The sequence below is a fragment of the Lipophrys pholis genome, assembly GCF_963383615.2.
Source record: "Lipophrys pholis genome assembly, chromosome: 1".
Taxonomy (NCBI): Eukaryota; Metazoa; Chordata; class Actinopteri; order Blenniiformes; family Blenniidae; genus Lipophrys; species Lipophrys pholis.
Genome location: NC_137635.1, coordinates 8,677,197 through 8,704,583, shown reverse-complemented (window position 1 = coordinate 8,704,583; position 27,387 = coordinate 8,677,197). Strand labels below are relative to the sequence as shown.

General features: G+C 42.9%; 1 protein-coding gene across 2 annotated transcripts; it reads left to right on the top strand.

The window, feature by feature from the left end:
* The first annotated feature begins 596 nt into the window (after positions 1-596).
* mtr (5-methyltetrahydrofolate-homocysteine methyltransferase) lies at positions 597-26,649 on the top strand. 2 transcript variants are annotated; one of them, XM_080485841.1, is made up of 33 exons: positions 597-690; positions 2,359-2,570; positions 2,665-2,754; positions 4,048-4,117; positions 4,224-4,316; positions 5,381-5,487; positions 5,577-5,636; positions 5,734-5,828; positions 5,904-6,004; positions 6,188-6,249; positions 7,455-7,522; positions 7,889-7,968; positions 9,954-10,066; positions 10,174-10,314; positions 11,481-11,666; positions 11,736-11,915; positions 12,940-13,056; positions 14,428-14,568; positions 14,643-14,732; positions 16,147-16,299; positions 16,953-17,060; positions 17,959-18,059; positions 19,525-19,592; positions 19,880-20,000; positions 20,087-20,168; positions 20,248-20,346; positions 21,287-21,362; positions 22,674-22,829; positions 23,552-23,751; positions 23,824-24,018; positions 24,433-24,625; positions 25,371-25,483; positions 25,745-26,649. In XM_080485841.1, exons 1-33 carry the CDS (start codon positions 660-662, stop codon positions 25,832-25,834), a joined length of 3,792 nt encoding a protein of 1,263 aa, XP_080341967.1. In that variant the 5' UTR covers positions 597-659; the 3' UTR covers positions 25,835-26,649. The 2 variants fall into 2 exon arrangements, with proteins under 2 accessions (XP_080341967.1, XP_080341968.1); XM_080485842.1 differs by lacking the exon at positions 10,174-10,314.
* Positions 26,650-27,387: the final 738 nt, after the last annotated feature.

Here is a 27,387-nt window from a genome sequence, read left to right as displayed (position 1 = left end):
CATCTGTTTTGGTCTTGCCCCTTTTCTAACAAGTCCTGGTAAAATATTTGCACTTTGAGCTCAACTTGTATTGAACCACACTTCTCTCTTTGGTTTGAACATTATACTTTGGCTTCATTGACTTTCCCTCTGTGAGAGAATCTTTTTATATGTATTATTAATCTTATTGCTTTTAGCCAACTGACATATTCATAAATGTCGTTATGCAACTCAAAAAAGCATTTTTCTCTATCTTTGAAAATTAGCTCAAAACAATATATGAAAACTGTCAGACAATCAACCTATATCAAATATTAAGATTTTTGATTTATGTGCTCGTTTTAATGTTTTTGGATGACGTAATACTCAGAGGTTTTGTCTCTGTGTTTATTACCCCCCTGGCGGTGGTTATGCGGTATTGTTTTATGCTGCACCGCACTGTTTTTGTCAGTAAAGATTTAAAAAAAACAAAAAAAAAACTTCACCACACGTGTTGCGTACAATCTTTGGTCTGGGTACGCTTTGCCTTGCAGTGCTGTGCCGCGCTATACTGCGCAGTGGACACAAGCGGAAACAATGTTTCTTATTGTGAAGGTCTAAATCCGGAAGCGGAAGGAGAAAGCGACCATAAGAGTCCGTGTATGAGTTAGAAGCTGGACTGACGGAGAGCTCATCTCAGAATGTCTCCCACCAACGTGCTCACACAGACTGGTAAATACAGACACGAGCCGCCTGCGTCATGCTTATTCACAGACTGACTCTCTCTCTCTCTGTCTCTCTCTCTCTGTCTGTCTCTCGCGCTCGACTTTTCACATGTCAATGCTCTATAGTGGCGGCATCACATTTCTTCAAATTAATAATTGTAGTTTGATGACTTTCATAGTCAAACTAAACTTTGTTTTGCTCTTTTTTCATGTGAATTGGAGCTTGAATATAAGGTTGACATTATAACGTCATTTTAGTTTTGCGTGAAACTGTTTCTCTCCAAGATTAACAAAATAATAAAGACAAATAAATAAATTTATAGACATCTAACATAAGTCCGGACTTTGTTAGAGTGCAGGTCCACTACTTTGAGAATTGGATTATTTCTAGAAACAAAGTTGTGAACTTATTACATAAAAAAGCCAATAATATGAGAGAAAGAGAGAGAGAGCGCACACACAGGAAAGAGAGAAAGAGGAGAAATTAATATTTAACTTTCTAGTATTTACTCCGGCTTCAGCAGTTTGGTGACTACTGGTCAGCCAACATGGCAACCTGCTGTTTTGCTGTAGAATTCCTTCAAGTATGAAATGTACGAACTTATGCATATATGCTCCCAAAAGACAACTTGAGGTTAGTATCAGGTCAGAAAAGGAAGCAGTACAAACTATTTTTGTTCCATTTGGACAATGTGGGGGACTGCGTGACGTCATCATCTCATATTAGATTTTTAATCACTTTATTAATCCCTGGGGAAATTCTTTAGCGACGCAGCACAAACAGAATCTTTTCCAACACTAACCTACGTGGCCCAGAAGGGCCAACAACACAACACTACAACAAAGAGCCACAACACAACAACAAAGAGCCGCAACACAACAACAAAAGCCGCAACACAACAACAAAAGCCACAACACAACAACAAAGAGCCGCAACACAACAACAAAAGCCGCAACACAACAACAAAGAGCCGCAACACAACAACAAAAGCCGCAACACAACAACAAAAGCCACAACACAACAACAAAGAGCCGCAACACAACAACAAAAGCCGCAACACAACAACAAAAGCCACAACACAACAACAAAAGCCGCAACACAACAACAAAGAGCCGCAACACAACAACAAAAGCCACAACACAACAACAAAAGCCACAACATAACAACAAAAGCCACAACACAACAACAAAGAGCCGCAACACAACAACAAAAGCCGCAACACAACAACAAAAGCCGCAACACAACAACAAAAGCCACAACACAACAACAAAGAGCCGCAACACAACAACAAAAGCCGCAACACAACAACAAAAGCCACAACACAACAACAAAAGCCACAACACAACAACAAAGAGCCGCAACACAACAACAAAAGCCGCAACACAACAACAAAAGCCACAACACAACACCAAAAGCCTTTACTTTACTCGGACAGCCGTGGGACTTCAGCTGCAACTTCCGCTTCGGTGTCGCATTTTACTGTTGCGTAATGACGTCGCATATCTGCGTCATTCGCAACCTGCCTACATTTTAACCACACTCTCTGCGTAACATAGAGTTGGGCCTGGGTGCACTTTGGCGTACCGTACCGTCCTGCCACCTCCTGTGCGGTGGGACCGAGGTCAAAGTTTGAAACATTTGCCCTCTTGTGTGATATGATGTGACCTTTTCCAGGACGCGGCTCCACGCTGGAGTCAGAGCTGCGGGCACTTCTACAGCAGAGGATTGTGGTCCTGGATGGGGGAATGGGAACCATGATTCAGCAGCTCAAGCTGGAAGAAGAGCATTTCAGAGGGGACGAGTTTAAAGAGCACCCGCAACCTCTAAAGGGCAACAATGACCTGCTCAGTATCACACAGCCGGATATCGTCTACAAGATTCACAAGGTTGCTCATTGAGGCGGCACATCATGCTGTTTATCACCGGACCCACTTTTCCTCACGCTCGTGTGTGTGTGTGTGTGTGTGTGTGTGTGTTCAGGAGTACCTGCAGGCCGGCGCTGACATCGTAGAGACCAACACATTCAGCAGCACGTCCGTGGCCCAGGCAGACTATGGACTGGAGCACACGGTAGGCTCTCCGCGGGAGAGGAGCAGAGGGCAGCTCTCCACTAAATAACGCTGATGGTGTCCTTTAGCCCTGGTGTAGCACTCGGCAGCTTCCACCAAGTTATGTGCTCTGTGTTTCGACGACTTCCTGTCTGCCAGCCGAAATTCCAGTATGGCATTGAAAGTTCCTGGTATATTATTTTGACTCCATGCAAAGTTTATTTCCTTTGGTCTATATTTTTGTCTCATCCTAAAAACAGAAAACTCTACTATCTGTGACAAGATACAGTTATATTCATATTTTAGTTTAATTAATTCTCTGAACCCATCAGTATTGAAGCACCGTTTCATATCAGTTTCCAATTTCTTAATTTTACTTTCAAATTCCGTCTGTTTCATAACCCTTTTCTTTTTCCTATGTGAAGCATATTGTGTGACGAACCCTCTTACCGCTGCCTTGAGAGCCTCCCACGCTGCTCCAGCAGAGGGCGCAGTAGTAACATTTACGGCAATATAAGAGTTGATGTGACTCCTCAACGCCTCCCTGAATTCACTTTCTTGCAGTGGAGAAGAATTGAACCTCCATCTTGGCATTTGAATCCTCTCAATAACAGGAAGCAACTCCAGCACCACTGGGCCATGACCTGATATAAATATGATATAAAATACTTCCAACACAGCATGTAATGACCCACTTCGAAAGGGACTTGGAAATCAGAAAGAAATCTGTGCGAGAGAAGGTTTTTTGAGGAGTAATCTCAGTTCTTTGGATTTGATGTTCTCCACACAACAATTAAACCCAAACTCTCACGCATTCTCTTCACTGTCTGTGCTCCGACACCTCACTAAGCTACTTTGGTCCAGAATTGAATCCATCACTGAGTTAAAATCTCCTCCAATTACAATTTGATAATTTCCCATTTGTTTCACCAAAGAAATCATCGCCATTTGGAGCATAGATATTAACTAATGTAACCAGCTGAGACTGTATTTCTGGCAAAAATTCGAATTACTCTGACCCGGCCCCACACTGCTATACATCTGGCCGACTCAGTCTCTGCATAAGTTCTCTGACTCTAACCTGGATAAATGTGTTTCCTGCATAAATCATACTGTTTTGACTTCAGCATAATTTTCTTCCACTTTTTTAAATGGCCGAGACCCTTCACAATCCAAGAGGTGAAATACAGGTTATTTATTCTAGATGACATATAGGCAGATTAGAAAAAGAACAGAAACCGGTACACATGCACAAAGCCATTTTCTCTCTCCTGTTTGGAAACAATAACATTGGTCTCCCCTCTGTTATTTGCAGGCTTATCGTCTCAACAGAGCGTCAGCAGAGCTGGCCAGAAGAGCAGCCGATGAAGTGACCAAACAGACGGGTGAGCAGCGATATGAGCAGCACAGGCACATCCAGTAGAAACATACGGGTCTTGTACTCTTGGGATTTGTTTTTTCACTTATCATGGTAATTGTGTTGTTTATCAGGCTGCAAGCGCTATGTGGCTGGAGCTGTGGGTCCCACCAATAAAACCTTGTCGGTTTCACCAAGTGTGGAGAAACCGGACTTCAGAAACATCAGTAAGACCACTTCTAAGTTTGTTGTGTTCAGAAATTACCCGGACATTTTGACGACTTCGATCAACCAAAAGAGAGAAAGCTTGCAGCTTTTTTCCGTGAGCCGGCGTTCTCGTGTGGACGGCCCCTCGCTTTGCGTCCTCGTTCCAGAAGTGCCATTTTCTTTATTTGATTTGTGAACCTCATGATGACAGCTGTTGGTCTCCCGTTCTTCGTGGTAAAATGTATTATTATTATTATTATTGTAAATATTTGGGGGTGTACAAACTGGACTAGGTTGAAAACACTAAAGTCCTTTGCAAGAGGTGAAAATGCATTTCCCTTTTGAGGCGGCTGAGGTCCTTCAACATGCGCCGCACTATGCTGAAGGTGTTCTATGAGTTTGTGGTGGCGAGCGCCGTCCTCTATGCCAGCGGTCCTCAATTCCAGGCCTTCTTGGGCCGCTCTCCTGCCCGTTTTAGCTCTCTCCCAGCTTCAGCACACCTCAGCCTAATGATGATATCATCATCAAATCAGAGGCTCGTTATTGGGCATTTTATTTTTATTAAAAAAAAAAAAAAAGCCCAATAACGAGCCTCTGATTACATTCAGGTGTGTTGCAACTGGGCGAGACCTAAAACATGCAGGACACTGGCACTCGAGTCTCGGCGTCCAGGACCCCTGCTCTATACTGCTTCATGCTTTCTATAACTCCTCCCTGTAAATAGTGCGTGTTCGTGGTTTTCTAGTAATTTCATTATTTTATTATTATTCTGTAGCGTTTTATTCAATTCTATGAGGAATTTCAAATTCAAAATTATCGCTGCGTCGAAAACCGCGTCGAAAACCACATCAAAGAAAATAGAGCTGTTCCTGAACCAAGCCCATTTAAAGCATACCTCCTTTTGATGAAACCTGACGACACAGAGCTTCAGGTAGTCGCGTGAATGAGTGCAGCCTCCACCTGATTCACAGACTCGGATGTAAAATGAAGGGATAGAGCGCTCACCCTTTCCAAACTGAACTCGATGATTAATTGAATATGTTGTGGCGGCAGCAGTAACACAGTGTGATGTGTGTTTTCACAGCATTTGACGAGCTGGTTGCAGCGTACTCTGAGCAGGTTCAAGGTTTATTAGACGGAGGAGCGGATATCCTCCTGGTGGAAACCATCTTTGACACGGCCAATGCCAAGGTACTTTCAACTGACAACGACCAGTCTGTTTATAATAGTAGTGATTATGATTTGACAATTATAAAACTAACTCATCACTCTGTCAACAGGCTGCCTTGTTTGCGATCGACCTTTTGTTTGAAAAGAGCTGTGAAAGAAAACCTATTTTTGTGAGTCTTTGCTGCTTTTCTATGTCTTAAATAATATAGGGAACCGTAATATGAAGCGTACTCGTGTTCATGTGTTTCTTTTGTGTGCTTGACCCAGATCTCAGGGACCATTGTTGACCGGAGTGGACGAACTCTGTCCGGTCAGACGGGAGAAGCCTTTGTAGTGAGTGTGTCCCATGCGAAGCCACTGTGGTGAGTGAGCATCCTGCACAGCTGACAGAGGAGCTCACAGTGAGGTCGTGACACTAACGCCGGTCTGTGTTGCAGTATTGGTCTGAACTGTGCCCTGGGAGCCACGGAGATGAGGCCATTCATCGAGGCCATTGGAAAAAGCACCACCGCTTTCGTTATATGTTACCCTAATGCAGGTAACGCTGTCATGGCTCCATACGGACTCATCACTCTGGAAGTATTGTGTGATTCTCTGAGGATTTCTTGTTGTTGGCTGCTCTGTGGATGAAGCTCAATGTGACCTGTGATTTGGTTTCTGGTTCGTGATCAGTGGGACCATCCATTGAAATGACATGAACTCTGGTTGTTCTCTCTGTCAGGTCTTCCCAACACATTCGGAGGGTATGACGAAACACCACAACTAATGGCTTCCCATTTAAAGGTTCTGCTCTTTGTTTTTTCCACTTTACAGTTGTGAAAACATGCGTCACCATTATAACCATTAGTTCAGAAACACTAGGCCCTGACCCACTAAAACTATGTGTGTATAAAAAAAAACAAACAGGTGCACACACGTGGAAGCTGAGCTACAGGACACAGGCATGCGATCCACGAAGGGCATTTTCACTTCATGAATGTGGAAAAATCAAGTGTCCGTCCCAGATTGTGCAAAAATACTGTGCACACTGTACTTTAGTAGATGAATGTACAACATGGGGGAAAAAATCTGGTATAAATCATCTCAGACTTCATTTGAGATGCTCCTGTTGTTTTGCTGAGACATTTCCTTACCATGACTTTTATTTGCTGTAATAGTAGATAACTTCCCCCACCAACATGTCCAGCTCCATGTTCATCACATTATATTTCGTGCTTCCAGGAGAAACTTCTCATCTAGACAGGGTGAGGGTTTGGGGTTTTGAGCCAATCGTGGTCCGTGTAAACGGTTCACCAGGTTATTTTCTCCAGTCAGAGGTTCGTGTGACGTCCGTGACGTCCGTGACATCGCTTCACCTAACGTCATGACGTGATCACGTACGCACGGTTTTGTTTTGAAAAGACACAGATGTGTGATAGGTGGGACAGGTAGCAGAGTAATCCATGCCACATCGCGCACTAAAGCATCCCGTGCTCTTCTCTTCCTGATCACACTTTGCACAAAGAGAAGGTATCTTTGATGTTGCAGGCTTAAAAAAAATAAGGATAAAAGAAGCACCACACGCGTAATAACTGGTTAATTCCAGTTTTGAGAGTGGCTGGCTTCCGAGTAAAGCCAGTTAAAAGATTCACCGACTGCAAATGTCACAGTGCAAAGCATTATGGGGTCGATCCACTAAAATCAATTGTCTCACAAATAAACTGGCACAATATTTTGATTATTCTATTTAGTCTTCATGAAACGGGCCAATCTGATCCTTTAATTGGAAAGAACTTAATGTGATTGACAGCAAAGTGATGATACAAACGCAGCGAGAATGAGAGATCTGACTCAGCACACGACTGTAGTTCATTTTCAAGCATGCAGTAAATGTGTTTGTTGTATTGGGATCACTTTCTATGAGAGTCTCACTTACATGCCTACAGTTCCTCAGCTCATGTTTTAGAGGGACTGTTGGTAAATGTAAGTAAAATATTTTTGATGTGCAGGAGTTTGCTGTGGATGGGCTGGTGAATGTTGTCGGAGGCTGCTGTGGGACCACGCCATCACACATCAGGTCATGATCCCATTCCTGTATGAGTTTGAAGAACTGTCACTGTTGTGCTCTAGAAGGCGGTGACGAGTCGCTGCAGCCCAGTCTGTCCTCAGTTGCTGCACTCTCTGTTTGTTTCAGTAATTGTTTGAATCAGCCGGCAGCTTGTTCTTGTTGGATTGAGGATTGACTAGATGCTGAACTGCATCATCTTCATTTGCTGCAGAATAGGTTGACCAGACTGGAGATGCTGGGGCTTCCTAGCACGCTTGCTCGTGTCATCAAATATACTATATATACACAATACTGTTTTGTCTATTTCTAATGATTGATGGTTGTTTGGCATCAGGATCATGTAATAAATAAAACCTCCTCCTTCCTTGTCCACAGAACTATTTCAGAGGCCGTCAGACAGTGTCCACCCAGAGTCCCCCCTACTGATGTTTATCAGGACTACCTGCTTCTCTCAGGTATACCAGCTGCTGTCAAGCCTGCAACAGATAGAAAATAAGGTCTTACTTACTCACCTGTTGTAATGGTCATCTGCTTCCTGTTAAAGAGAAAAGCTTATAGATGCCAGTGAGATTAACATGTGATCTAAAAATTGTAATAGAAAAAAAACAACCCCATCAAGGTCTGCCCACTTATCGAGATCGTCATACCAGCTCAGGATATCACCAGGCTTAACAAGGTAGGCGTCGGTTGCTCATGAATCACAGCAGTCTCATCACAAATTGGCTCCTGGAACATGGCAAACGTGGACAAGGATTGACTGTACAGAAGTATGACGCGCAATCCTAAAACCAGATATATGCAGAGAATGTGGGACATGTGATTACATTGAAAACCCACATTCGAGGAAACATCTAGTATCACAGTGTTCGAGGTAACCTCCACCAACTATTACAACTACAGATCAATGCAATACAAAAATAATTAAAGCTGCAGGCCTCCTTGATCAGGACCTCGCACTCTGGCCTCTGGCCCGTCGGGGTCGGCCTAATCATGGCCTCTGGCCCATTGAAATATTGATAAAATATCAATTTTGGGTTAGGGTTAGGTTTACGTAATTTTGGTCTTGTGTAATGTTTGTTGTGAATGACTCAACACTGATGGATGCAGCTGCAGTTTGTGATGTCATCAGAGTGGGAGAGAGGATGGATTTTAGCCTCATATTTTGGAAAAAAGCTCCTAAATCCACAGTTTCCAGGCAAATATCTTGATAAAATGATAATTTCTTGAGAGGAAAATTTGTCATATATAAATAAGGTTGAATTGAATTGAAACAGTGCACCAATCACGCTCATTGAAAAAAATGGGGAGGTCTTTTTCCAAGAGATCTGATTGGTCAGGAGGTGGAGCCATTACACTCACTGATCTTATCCAGAACATAACCTGCTCCGGAGCAGGTTAGACTTTCAGAACAATTTACCAGGGTGATTTATCCTGGTAAGAAGTGAAAGAGCGTCGTAGTACAAAAAACCCAGGGTTAATCCTTGAAGTTATTTTGATAAGAGGAAATCCAGTGTCGTAGTAGAGGCCCCTGGTCTGGGACCAATAAATCCGATCTGCTGGCATCGCAAACCGAGCAGAACGGGAATGCGAATTTAAAAAGTACAATTACTATTAGTTCAGAATTCCCTATCTGTGGATGAACACTGAAAAACGAGGCATTTTCTCCTGATGAAAGTCTCAAGTCTGGGGTTACAGTAGAAAAATACAACTTACAGGCCATGAGGACGTCACTCCAATGTTTTAGTCGAGGCTGTTGACCCCTCAGCAGGTTCTCACTCAACACAACACAACACAACACCTCACGAGTGCCAAAAAGCAAGTGTAAGCTCGAAGGGGACCTTGCCCAAAGCTGTGAAATGACTCACCTCTGTCCATCAGACAGGACCTTTCTTGTCTTCTTTTAAACCCCTCCTTTTTTCTTTGGCCTTCAACACCATGTGAGAGCCTGACTTATCATTCCACATGGTTTTACTTGGCTTTTTAATGTCTTTTATATTGCCTATGTTTTTTTTTTTGTCCTATATTTCTACTGTCTGTGTATTTTACCTATTTTATAACTTGTGAATTATGCACGTTTACATCTTTTGAATTTTTTTGCCGATCACCTTGGTCCACTGTGGTTAACTTAAAGTGCTTTAGTAATCGGGTATTTTCTTTGCTTGGTCTCTCATAGGGCACAGCTACGTAGGTTAGAGTCCCGCTAAAAAAAAAAAAAACAATCCCTGCAGCACTATAGTCAAGACACTGAAAAACTGGGCTCCACTGTGTGCAGTAGTGTCCTTTAGTGATGACAAGGTGATGGTTCAATGGATTAAATGTGCTTCAGCAACAAAACTAAGAGATAATCCTGACAGGCTGGAGAACTTTCCATCCTGTTGTGTCAGCCTGTGTGAATATACAGTGGAAGAAGTCGGTGAGCAGCGATGTGTGTCATTTTCAGGTTTAGAGCCATTCAGGATTGGCCCGTACACCAATTTTGTAAATATTGGGGAGCGCTGTAACGTGGCTGGATCACGTAAGTTTGCCAAGCTGATCATGGCAGGAAACTATGAGGTAACAATTCATTTGTTCATTGTCTTCTCTGTTCACCATCACAAATTGTATTGATATAACGTCTGCTCATGTCTTTCCTACCGTGGGGTGCTCTGTCTGGTGTGCAGGAGGCCCTGAGCATTGCTAAGGCCCAGGTAGAAATGGGAGCTCAGGTCCTAGATATCAACATGGATGAGGGGATGCTTCACGGACCCTCAGCCATGGCCCGCTTCTGTAACTTCATCGCTTCTGAGCCGGACATTGCTCAGGTAGGACGTCCAGCAGCCATGAGAACAGTTAGACTTGAGCACTTACTGATAGTGTTGATGTACATGTGGCCTTTTCAGAGTTCGTAGTGATTGTTATGCATCTCCTTGAAGATTCCCAACTGAGGATTAACTTTATTTATTCAAATCAAAAAAAACAAAAACAATGGAGAATATCAAGGCAGGGTTAAACAGCTTTCATTTTCCCTTAATACCATGTTATAAGTTAATGTAGTTTATCGTACATTAATGTATAACAAATACATAAGTATGGGGTGCAAATAGCTCAACAAGTAAAGTAGTTAATGTTGGGTGAAGTAAAGGGGTTAAATTAGGGAGTAGAGAGAGGGCCTTATAGGGTAGTGCACTGTGGGGTGAAACTGCTGCTAGCCAATAGCAGATCAACTCAAGTCCTCCGTCTGTCTCATCTTTCCTGACTTCCACAATATATAAAAGAAAATTATCATCTTTTTTTAATTTGACATTTTTTAATCTGTCTAAAAATAGATAAACAGGGGGAACAGACTTAGTCATCACATTCAAGCAGAGATGTCCAAGATTGAATATGAGTTTAACAAAGGTCTTCAAGTCTTTTCAAATCAGTTCGGGACTATTGGGGAGAATCTGCCTTGCTGGCAAGGTGGTATAGAATAGAATAGAAATATATATATATATATTTTATTTTTTTTTTGATTTTTTTATTATTTTTCCACAAACAAAACACAATTATATATACATATCACTGCTTGTATAAAACTCTTCAAACACAACCCCCCCACCCCCCACCCAACAGAACAAACAGAGGGAGACCATTGACTCATTCTGTATGGCTTTGGTACTAAAAGAAAAACTAAACAAAAAACAAAACAAAACCGGAGAACAAACAACAAAAAAGAAGAAACTGAGGTTCTGTTTTATAGTTGTGGACATACCTTCGTCCCTTCCTCATGCAGTCATCATTGCAATGTATCTGCCCCATTTCTGTTTATATTTGTGCACCTTATTTGTGATCCTGTAAGACATATTTTCATATGCAGCAACCTTTGACAGTTCAGCAGTCCATTCATCAAATGGGGGAAGAATAGAAATATTGTAATAATTCCAGAGGGAAATTCTTTAAAAAGGTGAGTGTTTTCCCTCTTCCTTCAGCTGGTCCTTCTCTTATGCAGGTTCCTCTGTGTATCGACTCGTCTAACTTCTCTGTGATCGAGGCTGGTCTGAAATGCTGTCAGGGGAAGTGTATAGTCAACAGCATCAGTCTGAAGGAAGGAGAGCAGGAGTTTCTACTCCGAGCCGCCACTGTGAAGCGCTTCGGCGCTGCTGTGGTCGTCATGGCCTTCGATGAGGAGGGTCAGGTAAGAAGGGAAACACGAACAAACTCACTGTCTCATCCAGTATGCTGACAAGTCTTCTATCCTCCCCAGGCCACGGATACCGATCGTAAGCTGGAGATCTGCACACGGGCCTATACCCTGCTGACCAGTAAACTGGGATTTGACCCCAATGACATTATCTTTGACCCCAACGTCCTCACTATCGGTACAGGCATGGAGGAGCACAACGACTATGCTGTCAACTTCATCAGAGCCACCAAACTTATCAAGGTAGTGAAGCGTTCCTCCATCTGCCTGTTGTGGGCGTTATTTCAGATCTAACTGAGGGAAATCAGCACAACAGGAATTCTCTTGTCTCGTTTGAATCTTTTTTTCTCAACAAATCAAATGAAAGGCAAATTAGTGACTTCCTGTTGGAGTTAGATCAGAGAAAACTGCTCACAGTGGATGGCCTGAGTGTCTTGCATGGTTGCCGCCTCCATTGGTGTGTGAATGTGTGTCAATGGGAGAATGTGACCGTGTAAAGCGCTTTGGGGACTGCTTAAGAAAAGTACTATATAAGTGAAATTCATTCAAATAATTCTCGCCCCAGAGCACTGACTACTAAAATGATAAAGTGCATTGAGAGGCTGATAAAAGCAGCACATAACTTCCTGCCTCCCCTCCACATTCGACCAGTTCCAGCTTGCTTACTGCCCAAACTGCTCTATAGAGGATGCACTCTACCTGAGCCTGAACCACCTGGAGGAGAACAACACTCATGTGTGAATGCTGCTTGTTGATTTCGATTCAGCATTCAACACTATAATTCCTCACCATCTGATAAGCATCCTGGCACCCCTGGACTTCAACAACAGCTTTTGCAACTAGATACTAGACTTCCTCTCTGACAGGCCTAGACTTCCTCTCTGACAGGCCCCGGTCTGTGCAGAAACAAAATATACATGCTAGATCATTATCATGAATGCATAACAACCATTCAATACAAATGGTTTGTCAAATCCAACTGTTTTGTTTATTTTAGTGCCATGAGGTATAAAAAGGTTCAATATATTTAAAAATCCTGAACAACTTGAACTTTACAAAGAAGAACAAGGACAGTTTTAGTGTAATACTATTGCATTGGTAATGAGGCTCCTGTTGTAAAATACAGTGAAAATGTCCCAAACTGAGTCCTCTGCATCATTTTGCAGCGATCATGAATGTTCTGGCATATTCCTGCCCACAATATGGCTTTAATGTGTACTATTGTGTGTGTGTGCGCGTGTGTGTGTGTGTGTGTGTGTGTGTGCAGGACACTTTACCCAGAGCCAGGGTGAGTGGAGGTCTGTCCAACCTGTCCTTCTCCTTCAGGGGAATGGAGACCATCAGAGAGGCCATGCACGGGGCTTTTCTCTACCACGCTATTAAGGTAAAGACTGACGCACACTATTGTCTCTGCTGTCCACTTCTCCATTTATGTTGTTGTTTTCATCACTGTTAGATCCAAGTACTTACCCCACTTATTTTTTGAGGGGTAATCTTGTATTTCTGAAACAATTTCCCCTTACCCACGACTTACGAATTATTTATTCCCTCTTGTCACTAGATTTGCCCTCACATAATGTACACAAAAACTACTTTTCTGTAAGTATTCAAAGAAAAAGAAACAAAATATAAAAGTGGTCTAGCAGCCAATAACATAATGATTTTGGCCATCCTGTTGAAGGCAAGTCCCTACGTAAAGCTTACAACCTCCTGGGCTTCACTGGAAGGCCATCGGTAGAGCTTCAGACAATAATGGAATGAAATAGTAAAGAAATAATTGTTTTCAATTGCCCTCACACTAATTTCTCTGAATTTTGTCTCCTTGAGGTTTCACTAGAAACTTTCCTGACATGAGGTAACATCCTTCCAGTTAAAGAAAATTAAGTGTCGAACTAATAAGAAAGAAAAAGCGATCACCCTCCGGAGGGGCGAAAAGGGACCAGTAACACTTGAAGCTGAGAAAACACCAAAAATACCAATAATAGGAGAGGGCAATATATAACAGCTCTATGCTATAGAAGTTGCAAAAAATGATGACCAGAAAGGGACCGGCTCTGGGACCAGAACCAGTTTGTTTGCATCTGTCACACATATCACTTACATTTGGAAAAATTCGCACAAGTTTAGCTGTTACTGATGTAGCACTTTGGACTGTAATAATGCAGGTCTTGCTCATGAAAAGGAATTAACCCTGGAAAGGTTCATATGCCATTCCTTATCTGACAGGGCGACATCGTCGTCGCTTTCCCCAACGTTCCCAAATATGGGATACAATGGAATTATATCTATTCATGATGTGAGCATAGATCAATGAGCTTGTCTATTATTCAAAATAAAGGAAGAGATGATCTGGTTATATGCTTTAAAAAATTATGGTATAAAAATGGGTATCGCTTGGAGCAAATATTAAAATATGGGCGCAATACTTGTCTTTACAGAGTAGGTTCCTCTAATTAGAGGTCACAATAATGAATAAGGATTTTTTTTTAATGCTATTTAACAATTTTGTAAACTGCTAATAATGTTCTAACTTACTAAATTATTGGCAAAATATTATGTTACTGTCTCAAATACCGTATTACACTACTGGCAAGTTCTGTTATTGGCTTAATTAGATCTAAAAAAGTGAACTAAGTGACTATCTTGCTGATGGAGTGGGTTATTTTTCTACATCTGAGCAACAGTACAAGTATCAAAAGATTTGTGTAAGAAAGTAAGTGTGTGTGTGTGTGTGTGTGTATGTCTGTGTCGCCAGGATGGGATGGATATGGGCATTGTGAATGCTGGCAATCTGCCGGTGTACGACGACATCGACAAGGAGCTCTTGTTCCTGTGTGAAAACCTCATCTGGAACAAAGACGCAGAGGCCACGGAGAAACTACTGGGCTTCGCACAGGTGGACGTCAACACACACTTACATTCACACGGTTGTACTCGCTGGTCTAACACACGTCGGACTCCTGTTGACAGAAAACTGTGAAAGGATTGAAGAAGAGTGTCCAGACAGATGAGTGGAGAAGCAACAACGTGGAGGAAAGGTTGGAGTACGCGCTCATCAAGGTAAAAATAATTTGACCACATCAAAATACATCACCTGTGATCAGATGGAAAATAAACTGGGTTGATGAAGCTGTTTATCAGGTAACATTTAGTATTGAGTTCCGTCAGTTTTATGTTCGTCTGCAGTGGTGTCGTCCTCTTCCTGTCTTCTGGAGTTTGTCCATTTTGTCCGAGTCTCTCCATTAGATGAATCTCCTCCACTGTGCTCGCCCACTGCTCCACGGTCGGAGGTGTTAGTTTGTGCAGTTTATTTAGTTAGATATTGATCTTCTTCATGAATGATCTCACCTGTTATGTGTCCCAGGTATAAAACCTTTCGAGATCTGAGTATCTCATGTCCTAGTATTATATTTAACGTTAGCCATATTTTGTCCCAATTCGTTTTTGGGCAAGTCCAGAATATGTGTGTGTCGTCTACATCTATCAATCCACATGATCTCCAGCATGGCTGCTGGGTTGAGATCTGGGTTGAGGCCTTAAAAGTAGAGACTGTTTCAGCCTCTCTAACTGAAACTGGGATCTGGTCCTTAAAGCTAATATTGAATTTGAGTAGCCTTGAAGGTTTTGATATTGAACCTGCACTTGAATTTATATCCCTGTCTTTTGTGTTTGTGTTATTGGATATGACAGGATATGATTGCAACTTTTTTTCATGTAAAAGTTTTACAACTTCTTTTCTAGAAATATTCCTATTCTCAAAGACCTGCACTTTAACATACTAGTTATTTGTTATATACTTGTTATATTATCTTTGTTAGTGGATATAAGACGGATGTTCTTTCGTTTGTTTTTGCTATACTTGTTTATCCAAAGCTCAAAGAAAGTTATTAAAATGGTCTTAGAATGTAAACATGTTTTCTATGTGTTGATCCTACATTAATTTCAAGATTCTTCCACAAATAAATCTAAGTAGTGAAATTCTGTTAATCCACGTGTGTGTACACAAGAGGACAAGCCTGTGTGATGTTCAGGCTTCACAGCATTTTAAACACAGATGGACTTCACAGGATTTGTAAAGCTTGTGTGTCTCCTGAATGTTCAGAGGGAAGGTCCCTGATCCAAAGGACACGTTCATGCTCACAAAACAATATCACGAGGTCTCATCTATCGTCAGCATCCGTCTGTTTTACTTGGTGATGTTGTTATATGCTTAAAGCCAACATAACAAAGGCCCAAAATTCGTATTATTTAAAGGTTGCCAAGTTGTCATGTTACTGATCCAGCTCCCTCCATGTTATATGTGGCCTCTGGAATAAAAACAGTACGACTTCATTATGCTCCTCATCTCAGATTCCTGGTTTTGCACGTGAACGCTTTACATTTTTTTATACTGCAGACTAGTGAATGGGGTTGTTTCAGGAACTGAGAGTTATTTTTTCTGTGTGTGTCCGTGTCCTATCTCAATCTCTGTCAGGGAATAGACAAGTATGTGATTGAGGACGTAGAGGAGTGTCAGACCGACGTGGACCGATACGCGCGACCCCTTCACATCATTGAGGGTCCGCTGATGAATGGCATGAAGGTAGTGGGAGATCTGTTTGGAGCGGGGAAGATGTTCCTGCCGCAGGTACGATTATTAAATGTTTTGTCTTGAAATCATAAGCATGTATTTAATAAACAGATGTGCAGTTGGCTTCAGTTCAGTTCACACTTTCAAATGTCCTCGCGACATCTGGCATAACAGACAGAACGGCTTTCCATGACAATCACGTGAAGCTGTCCACAGCTGTGAGTCACAGCCAACCTTTCTTGTTCTTATGGGTTCTCATGGGAGTACGCAGGGGCCTTTAAAATTAGGGTTTGACCACGGAGCAGAAGTTAGTCTCCCCTGTGTCCCCTGACCACGGTCTGGAGGCTAGAACAGGAGAGACTAACTTCTGTAATTGAACCATACAAACTGTCCGACCCAGAAGCCCGCCGTTTTGTAATTTGCGTGACATTTTTGAAACAAGGGCGAGGTGTTAAGTCTTGGAGAACTGAAATCTGTCCGGTATACACAACAGACCTTTCTGATGCAAACCTATCAAAATGTAACTACGATCTCAAACGGCGTGGCCACGGCGCTCCAGAAAGTGAGTTTTAGAGACGGTCGACTGATCCCCGGATGTCAGCTCTTCCCGTTTAAGTGAAGAAGAATTCACTGAGAGTAGTGTAGGCAGGTCCCCGGGAACCCTCGGTGAATAGATCATGTCCATACCTCCTCTCTTGGTTTCTTCACAGGTGATTAAATCTGCCCGGGTCATGAAGAAAGCGGTGGGTCATCTGATTCCCTTCATGGAGAAGGAGAGGGAGGAGATGATGGCATTATCAGGCTCAGTAGAAGAGACGGTCAGTTTGAGCTCATTCTAACTCATATTGATTTAAGGTATTTCCTGAGAGAATGTGTGTGACTTTTTACAGTTTTTATGTTTTTTTAAATACATTAACTAGCTGATGTTAATGTATTTGTGCATTGAGATTTGTTCATTCTCCTCCCCTAATTTACACCAGCATCAGCTTTTGTGTTTCTGCATCTGCACTGTGCCCCAGTACCGTTTCAGAAGTGAGGTAGTTTTTGTGCTTCTATATTGCTCATCTTGACATTGCAATAATGATAAATCTGTGATATATTATGAAGCCTGCCGTCCAATTCAGCCATCTTTAGATTCAGGTATGTTGCAGCAGGGAGACGTCTAAACCCTGTGGACCTCCAGGACCAGCTTTGTGACCAAGCTCACATTACAGCTGTTAGGATAACCTCCCCATTGTGCTAGAAAGATCACACCGAAACAAAGCTGTCATCAAACGAATCAGCCTGCACATGCAGGGAAAAAAAAGTTACTTGAATCTAATCTTAAAAACAAGTAATCAGCAAAGTAAGTTACTTTTTAAAGCAGTAACTAGTAATCAGTCATCAGATTACCTTTAAGGTAACTGGCAACGCTGCTCCTGAGAATGTAAAGAACTAATCAAAAACAAAAGTATTGCGAGAACAATATCCTGTTCCTCGTATTCAGAACACTTGACCCACATTTGAGCATTAAAGGTTTTATTTTTTTAGTAGTCTGGAGTGTTTGTTGGGCCTCTGCTATGTTACAGACGCATCTTTTCATGATCACAATAATGCAACTGATACACCTCCTCACTCCAGGTTTGGTACATGTGAGACGCTCTTTCTGCTTCCCGCAGTGTGTGTTCATACTTGTTCTAGATGTTTCCTGAACCTCTGCTCCGCTCCTCTCTGCAGAGCCCCTATCAGGGCACCATTGTACTGGCCACAGTGAAGGGAGACGTCCATGACATCGGCAAGAACATCGTGGGGGTGGTGCTGGGTTGTAACAACTTCAGGTAAAAGTTTTTGCCAAGTCAGGCTGAACATTAAAAAAAAGAAAAAAAAAAGAATACCGTCACTCAAAGCTGTGGCCCGGTATTTAATATAGTGTCACATCCACCAGAGTTTACTTTTGCGAGAGAAGTAGATGAGCCACTTACAGCAGTACAAAGCAGCTCACAGGGTGGATTTGACATCAGTGGGGGCGGAGGTGGAGCAGGACTTCAGCTTCAAGTTCCTTGAGGGGCACATAAGAGGTCCCGAATTGGAGAACAAATAGCACACACCTCATCAGGAAGGACCAGCAGGACTCTTGAGACGCACAAAACTTGGACAACAGCTGCTGAAAAACATTTTCCCAGCATACAATGGAGAGTATCCTGGCTTCAAGCTGGACAGTCTGGCTCTCAAGTTGTACAGCAGCAGAAGAAACAACAAGGAACAACCACATAAACAGATATTTCCTCCAACCAGGAATCAAGATCTTGTTCTACTTGCATTAATGTGATTATTCATGTTATCAAAATTACATTTGCACATGCCAAAAAAGACTTTATAGAGCAGGGGTGTCAAACTGTGGTTGTGGAAGGTCAGTTTTAGACGTCTCCCTGCTTCAGCATACCTGCCTCTAAAGATCAGAGGCTTGGAAGACTGTCCATTGCTTTCATTGTTGAGAATGGGTGTGTCCACCAGTGTAATGTTTGGGCCGATCAAAGATTTGTGAGAAGTATTCGGCCAGCCTTCTCTAGTGCCCACTACACACTGTGCGGTTTTAACGATCTTATAAGTTCACAGCGAGCCACACTGTATGACATGAGTCTAATAAACCGTGACATGAAGTTTGCCGCGTGCATATTGCACAATGAAAACGCAAGCTGAATTCCCGCCTTCGCTGTACGCGTGGCAACCTGATTGTGCAAAAATAAAATGTCATTAGCCTGCGCCATCCATTCATGAAGAAGAACCTGGCGAAACATGATCAGAGCCCTCGTCCTTGTGGCATACAAATGTTTGGAGAGACACCCCCCCCCCCGAAAAGTTTTTGTTTACATCCCACATAATATTTTGACATGTTTCGCTGTTGTAGCCGCAAATCATCTATTTGGGTCGCAGCAGCAGTCGCCATCCCCTGGAATTTGTGACGCTGCCAGAATTCTTTTGCAGGTTGTCTTTGGTCGCAAGACCATGACAACGGCCGTCCGTGAACTTGTCTGACAGTGTGTTCATAGGACCACCAGTATAGAGCCAAGGCCAAAGATCTCGCCACCATTCTCTCACGATTGTTATCTTTTGTCTGGGACAGGCGAAAATCGTTTGTAGCAGCTATAAGGAAAATCTGCGGCTTTTTTTCACTTCTCAACATGAGTTGTTTCCATTAAAGGTCTCTCTACCAGTTCTCTCTTTCATATGATCAAATACTTAATAAAAAAAAAAGTAACCGAGTTTGTTTGTGTTGATTGCAGTGCATTTGTCGTGTTTCAGGGTGATCGACCTGGGAGTGATGGTTCCCTGTGATCGGATTCTCAGAGAGGCCATCCAACAAAAAGCAGGTAAGACTCAACCCACGGGTCACATCCACACATCCAAACTCAACCGAGTGAAGTCAGAACAGCTTTATTAGACACTTGGTCCTTTGGAGGAGCCAACACACCTTTGAGCAGATCCGAGATTTTCTCTTGTTTTTTAAACTTGTGTCACTTTGTGAATGCACAGCTTGGATCTGTTTACCTTTGAATCAGTACATTTCGTCTCTCGTAGACTCAGCTTTGGCCCAGTTTCATCCGAATATTGTGGCTCCATTAAATCTGAATTATGTTTGCTTACTTTGCTCCTCCAGATATCATTGGTGTTTCTGGTCTCATCACCCCGTCTCTGGAAGAAATGATTTATGTGGCCAAAGAAATGCAAAGGCTGGGGATGACAACACCACTGCTGATCGGAGGAGCCACTACCTCCAAGTATTACACACACACACACACACACACACACACACACACACACACACACACACACACACATGTGTGTTTGTGTGTGTTTGTGTTAGGACACACACAGCAGTGAAGATTGCTCCCCGGTACAGTTGCCCTGTGGTCCACGTGTTAGATGCTGCCCGGAGCGTGGTTGTGGTAAGAAAGTGGACTGTTGCAAGAACATGTTGTTCTCAGTTATCAGGGGTTTTCCAATGTTTTCCTGTTTACTGTTCAGAGCTCACAGCTGCTGGATGAGGCAGTGAAGGAGGAGTACTTCCAGGACCTGAAGGAGGAGTATGAGGAGATCAGGCAGGATCACTACGACTCCCTCAAGGTAAAAGCTACTCAAGAGAAAACCAGGTGGTTTGACGGCTGTTTATGAATATAGAGCTGCTTCCAGTGTAAATATATATACATATTTATAATATTACAAAATGTAGATTGTTACAATCGCGCTTCACTGTCCGGTGTTTCGGTTTCACTGGTGCTCCTGTTAACTGGTGATTTCTGCCACAAATTGTTGGCAGCAGCTGATGTTAAAATAAGACAAACAAACGATACTTTAAACTTGAATGGAAATGTGGTTGAACAACGTTTGGCAGGACAGCTACGGATTTTCGTCAGGTTTTTAACATCTGCTGCGAAAAGGGAAGACTCAAGGTAGCCTCTAACCATTTAACGGTGAAACCAATTAAACCAAAACACCACGGCTCGGAGACCTCCGGATACTCGTAGGGGATCGCTCCGTGGAGCTCCTGAATCTTCTGGCCGCCACCAGACAAAAGAAAAAGGCCTGGACAGGGTTTATTCTTGTGCATCTACCTCTGTTTGTGAGCGTTTTTGTTGTGATCGGGTTTAAAAAAAATTGCGGGGTGAATGGGCCACCTTCTGACTCATCTGTGTCGTGACGCGCCGGGAAATCAGCGACCTGCCGTCGACCGACGTCACATTTTCTAATCGCCTTGGCTCGATTGGAACCTCGGCTGCAATAGGTTGTTGCCAACAGTAGCTCAGTGGCAGCTGACATGAGGCTGGTCTGCATAAACACTTGCTGGTACACTACGATGTGCAGTGTTTTTTATATTGTCTTGGTTTGTATGTCCATATTCATCCAAATATTTTTTTCCTTTTCTCTTATTTTGTTTACTCGGGAGGTTGGTCAGTCTTGAAGTAGCTCTTAAGTGTTGAAATGTTGACTATCCCGCTGTAGCTCACAGGTACTTTGGAGTTTAAAATGGATCAAACTGTCTCCTTCCTCCCTCTGTGTGTTTCAGGACCGTCGGTACCTGTCTCTTCTGCAGGCCCGGGCCCAGGCGCTGCATATAGACTGGCTTTCATCACCCAGACCAGGTCAGTCCACTCAGAGAAACATGACCGAGGTCTTTCATCAACATCAGACACAGTTTACTTACTTTAGTACTTGAAGCATTTGGTCAAATATATGTATTTTGTTATTACTAGACAATCGTAACATCAAGTAAATATAAAATGAAAATAAATAAATGGAGAACAAAAAAAATTGATTTAGCCCCCCTGGTGAAATATTGCTATAATAACCTTTAAATTTACACTTTTACTTTTTTGTGATGAAACTGTCTATAATTTTGGAAGATCACACAATTACTACTGGAAATGACCACAGTCTCAACATAAAGTCAATTTTGATTAAACATTCTGCAGCAAACTACAGGGAAATGTAAAAAAACAAAAACTTGGTTGGGGGTTTGTGGGGCTGGATTGGAGCTTTTTTACGGCCGGTTTTGGCCCACGGGCCTCATGTTTGAGTCCCTGGTGTAAAGTGAAAGTGAAACTTAGATGAGTCACAGCAGCATGTCCACTCATTAAGGTGTGTGAACAGTTAAAACCATTTGTCTGCTCTCACCGGGTTCTCAATTCCGAGCTTCAAATGAACACATATTTTAGACAGCTTTGAACGAGCTGTGCGCTATTTTTCCAGCCGTCTTTTTCGAAAATTGGAGGCTCGCTGCCTTAAACTGTGAACTGAAATGCTACTTAAACTGGCTTAAGCAGCCAAAATACTGCCTGGGTGTCCCCGCCCCGTCCTCTAGGAGGAAGTGCTCTCAAACTGGGTCATTACCCGACCCAGTTTGTGCAGACCTACGTGAAGCTGCCCCCCCCCCCCCCCACCCCCCCACCCCACACACAACAAAATAGTCTCAATCCTTTGTTTGTGCTGCTTTGGTTTTCCAGATTTTCAAGTTTATTGATGTCACTCAGCCCCCCACGTTCTTTGACCTCCGCCTCACGCTCAGGCAGGCGCTCGCGTGCTCTATGTGGGGGGGCTGAGTGACTTCATTATCTTTTAATAAACTTGTTATATATAATGTTAAATACCAAAGCGGCACAAACGATAATTCTTTCAGCACAAACCAGCGCTGACACGGCACAAACGATTGGGACTATTCATAATTGAGTTTTGCGTGGGGTGGGGGGGCCAGCGTCGCTAAGGTCGAGTGCAGGACTCTGCTGTCGGTGGTGTATTTGCTTCTAATAAAGAATTTCGGAATGCCGGCCGGCGACTACTAAATGAACAGTGAGTTTGTTTAATGTTTGAAATGGCTTGGGGAAAAAAAGCTGCAATTTCTAATTAAATTATTACACTATAATGTGTTTGTGCCTGTGTGTGTGTGTGCGTGCCAGTGCGTCCTCAGTTCCTGGGTGTGCGTGTATTCGATCAGTACAACCTGAACAGTCTCCTGGACTTCATTGACTGGAAGCCTTTCTTTGACGTGTGGCAACTGAGGGGAAAATACCCCAACAGAGGATACCCCAAGATCTTCAACGACAAGACCGTGGGTACGTGTGTGTCAGAGGATGTTTGGTGCAGTGTCTCTTGCTGTGGTGCTTGTTTCTCCACATCAGGCCAACCTCTCTGAAGCTCTGCTTCACTCTCCCAAGACTTTACAAATCCAATTCATTCCAGAGAATATCATCTGGACTTATTCAATCAGTGTATGTCAGCTGAGAACATGTTGATCTCCAAGTTTCTCCACCACGACCAACCTGAACATACGGTCTGTGGACAGCTGACAGAGGAGACATGTTTCCTCCTATGAGGATTATTTGTGGATGATTGCTGCTGTACGAAACAAGCTTTACAACAGACTCTTCCTAATCTATCACGCAGAAGAACTGACTGCATTCATTCACGCACGCACGCTGCCAGAATCTCTGATGGTCTGGAAACACCTCAGAAGGTTCATCTGTGTGCTTTCTGCAGCGCCCCAGACTGCTTACACATACTACGGAGGGAGAATTGTAGAATTATATGTAGAAATATTATTTAGAAGAAATAATGGCTGACAACAAAAATATCTACTTCTCTAAACTTTAGTCGTGAACCTTCATGAATGCATCAGATTACATTTTTGTGTGTGTATCAGTCATAACTATATATCAACCTTCATGAGCGGTAAGCTTACTAATGTCTTTGTTTCCTGGTAGACTGAATTGTTTTTACATCCTTGCACACATCAGAATGGAGTAAAGTTACATTACAGTATGTCTGCATGCTGCAGGTTCAGAGGCTCGTCGAGTGTTCGATGATGCTCAGCGGCTCCTCCACCAGGTCATTGCCAGGGGCAGTCTGAAGGGGCGGGGCCTGGTAGGATTCTGGCGGGCTCAGAGCATTGGGGATGACATCAACGTGTACGAAGACGATGTGACAGTGGACCGACACACTCAGCCCATCGCACGGTTCCACGGCCTACGGCAACAGGTGAGGGTCACCTGCCTGAGTCCAACGCAAGGTTCACAGATGGATACTGAGGTGTGTGTGTGTGTGTTGCAGGCGGAGAAAGACGGCTCCGAGCCCTACCTCTGTGTCTCCGACTTCGTGGCCCCTGTGAGCAGTGGGGTCCCGGACTACGTGGGGCTGTTTGCTGTGGGGGTGTTTGGAGCTGAGGAGCTGAGTCAGCGCTTCCAGGAGCAGGGAGATGACTACAGCAGCATCCTGGTTAAAGCTCTGGCTGACCGACTGGCCGAGGTACGGCATGCGGAGTCCCCTCATGTTTATTCAGTGCATGTTCTGCTGTGTTTAGTATCCGTCTAATGGGATTATCTAGCTGCATTTAAAACAAGACATGACAACACAAAGTCCAACCAACTAGGTGATGCTACCTACCCCGGTATTACTATTATTATTAATAGAGAAGTAATACCATTTCAGCCTGCTGGCCTTTTAGTTAAAACCGCTGGTTTCGAGGAAGCCTTTGGCTCAGTTCTACAATGAATCCTCCGCTGGGATGTTTGTGTTTTTAAATTGTGCATATCATAAACATCTCAAAACTTATCTCGGTGGTGTTAAATACTTCAACTTCCGTATCTGAAAATCAAGACCCAGTGGAGAATCTCCGCCTCTCTCACTCTCCTCCCTCTGTTCCCCCTCTCCTCCCTGCAGGCGTTTGCGGAGGAGCTGCATTCCCGGGTTCGGAAGGAGCTGTGGGGCTACAGCGCTGACGAGGCTATGCAAGCCTCGGAGCTCCACAGGGTTCGGTACCAGGGAATCAGACCAGCAGCCGGCTACCCGAGCCAGCCTGACCACACTGAGAAGAACACTATGTGGAGACTGGCTGGTGTGCAGGAGAAGACTGGTGAGTGCCTGCAGGAGCTGCTTCATGTCTTCCTGTGCGCTCCTGCAGAAATGTGCAGATGAAACGGTGTTCTAGCCTGTGTAAGTTCCTTGTAAAGGAACACAAGGCACAGTCCTGGTGTGGCCTCAACACAATGTAAAGTTAATATTCAGAACGACTTTTCCTGTAAATGTCCAAACACACCAGCCAGCACAAAAACCACATAACCGGTTACTATAATGCCTCTAAATGGTCATACAGTGACATCTAGTGGTCCCAGGTGGTTCTATGTCGTTCAGGCCAACACTGAAAAGTGAATCGTAGTTCACTGTAAAAATGCGAGCTGGGTAACTGATGTTGGTGGAAGCCATGACCATGTCTTCCTTCCTACAAGAGGGACAAATTATAATGAATTATTTAGATATGTAACAATTACAATCGAAACCCGCTGCGATGCGTTGCACATTGACAATAACCGGGAAGCAAGAAATTGACGGATCCTGTGAACACGAGGCATCGGTCTCCTCCTGAATGTTTCGCCATCATTTCATTTGTAAAATATTGGCATATCCAATACCTGCACACATCCAGTGTTGTTCAGCCCTATAATTTGAACATTACCATTAATTTAGTTTTGCTGTACTTGAGGAATAATTGCAAAGGATTCTGGAATAAAATTTGGCTAAATGACTTCCTCATCCTCTCTCCCTCTTTCTCTCCCTCTCTTCCGCCCCCCGCCTTGTTCTCTCTCTCTCTCTCTCTGCAGGAATCTCTCTGACTGAGTCTCTGGCCATGTCTCCTGCTGCCTCAGTGTCTGGACTTTACTTCTCCTGCTCTCAGGCTTCGTACTTTGCTGTGGGAAAAATCACCCGAGAACAGGTCCAAACATCAGCTCCTTTCACACCCTTCCTCCGTCCATTGTCTCAAATGTTCTTGTGAACTTCTTGGATTTCAGGTGGACTCCATGTTCAAAATTGTGTCATATTGAATTTGCTGGGCATGGAGACATAATTGATGTCACTCCACACTTTGACCATATGTAGACTGTCGATGCTGTGAAGCAAAGCGGGACTTCAAGAGAAAGTTGGTATTTGTTGTGATGGAGGAGGAGGACTGCTCTGATCTGCTCTCCTTGTGCAGGTGGAGGACTACGCCCAGAGGAAAGAGATGAGCCTGGAGGAGGTGGAGAGATGGCTGGCTCCCATCCTAGGCTACGACAGCGAGTCGTAGGTCAGGAGGAGCTTCAGACAGTGACCCCCCCCCCGGGACCCCCCACAGTGTGGAAGACACCAGCAGGAGACTGGAGCTGAAGTGGACTCGCTCCATCAGGTCAAGCCAGAGTGACACCGGCACGACTCCTCACTTTAAAAATTGTGATTACAGGTTTTTTAAAGCTTTGTTTTGTTTGAGGGCTTGAGATTTTAGAATCATATTTGAACATTGTTGAACAATAATCCAACGAGATGGTTCGCTTATCACCTCTGTCTTAAATCAGTTTGTTTTTACCTCAACATTTTTAAAATTCTACTTTCAACGCTTAAATCTTCAGTTCCACTTTATTTATCTATGTTCTTAACAGACCATAAGTATTGGTATACACCACTCAGCTCACACATTCATTTCAGTTTTGATTACAACAAAACATTTCCCAAAAAATGTCAAAAAAAAAACTGAATTAGGCAGTTTTTTGAAAGTTGAGACGGCTCATACTAAACTACAGACATCTATTACTGTGGAGCTGATTGAATAAGTGCACACACTACGACAAAGTACAGAGACTATCTTGTCTTTGTACTATTTTCAATTAAAATGTTCAATACTTTTTATTGCCTTCTCGTCACAACGTTTGTTTTAATTTCTCATCTATTTGAAATTAATATATTTCAGAGGTTGAATGTTTGGAATCACAATTCTGACCAAAAAGATCCTTTATTCTGTCTTTCCATCCAGAGTTCAGGATCTATTGTTTTATTTCTTTCTGAAGGTTTTTCTATTTGGTTTTTCACTGTAAAGTTCTTCAAAAAATAAAACTTTGTTTTTAATGATACTGCCTCAGAATTTTTTTTTTAATGTTTTTTAATGACGGTTTTTAAATAAATATTCCGTGTGAAGTTCCAGGTGATCATTAGTTTGGCTTCTACCCATGGATTTGTAGTTTTTGATCTTGACTGGTCATCTGTTTAAATCCTCATTCTGCCAGATGTGCAGAAATCTCCTGGTTATGCAAAAGTGTTCTACACCTTTTTTTTTTTTTTCTTTTTTTTTCCCCAGCTCAGAGTTTCTGGGTTCTGTACCTGAGCCCAGCTTAACAGGCACGGGAGGTTCACCTGGAAACGCTTGAAACACAATCCTCCCAAGTCCTCCAAGCCTGAAATTGGGCCTCCTCTATAAAAACATATCAAAATCTGTCATGTGACGTGTGAGCCACAGAATTTGACATTTTTAACATTTCGATCTAATATTGTCAGCTGTGGGCAAACAAAGGCCGAAATGAAATATCTGACATCTTATAAAGAACAGGTTTTATTGACTTTTGAGCAGGTCTCTCTAATTTATAATATCCCAAAGAAATATTTCTTTAAATATCTCCAACTGAGGAGATTTACATCTTCTATACAGAATCCGTCTTTAGCAATCCCTGATCTGTCTTGTCTAGAAGAAATAGTCACAAAAAACAAATAAAAATGAACTAATCTCATTAATCTCATAATTAGAACAAATGATCAAAATGAATATTTCATTCATTTCAATTTAGCCTTGGGTAGGTACTGCCTACCCGGCCT

Excerpts from the sequence above, each read along its gene's own strand:
- mtr (XM_080485841.1), top strand. The coding sequence starts at position 660 with ATGTCTCCCACCAACGTGCTCACACAGACTG. Across the intron at positions 2,755-4,047 it reads ACTATGGACTGGAGCACACG|GCTTATCGTCTCAACAGAGC; the intron begins GTAGGCTCTCCG and ends TGTTATTTGCAG. Across the intron at positions 7,523-7,888 it reads ACCACGCCATCACACATCAG|AACTATTTCAGAGGCCGTCA; the intron begins GTCATGATCCCA and ends CCTTGTCCACAG.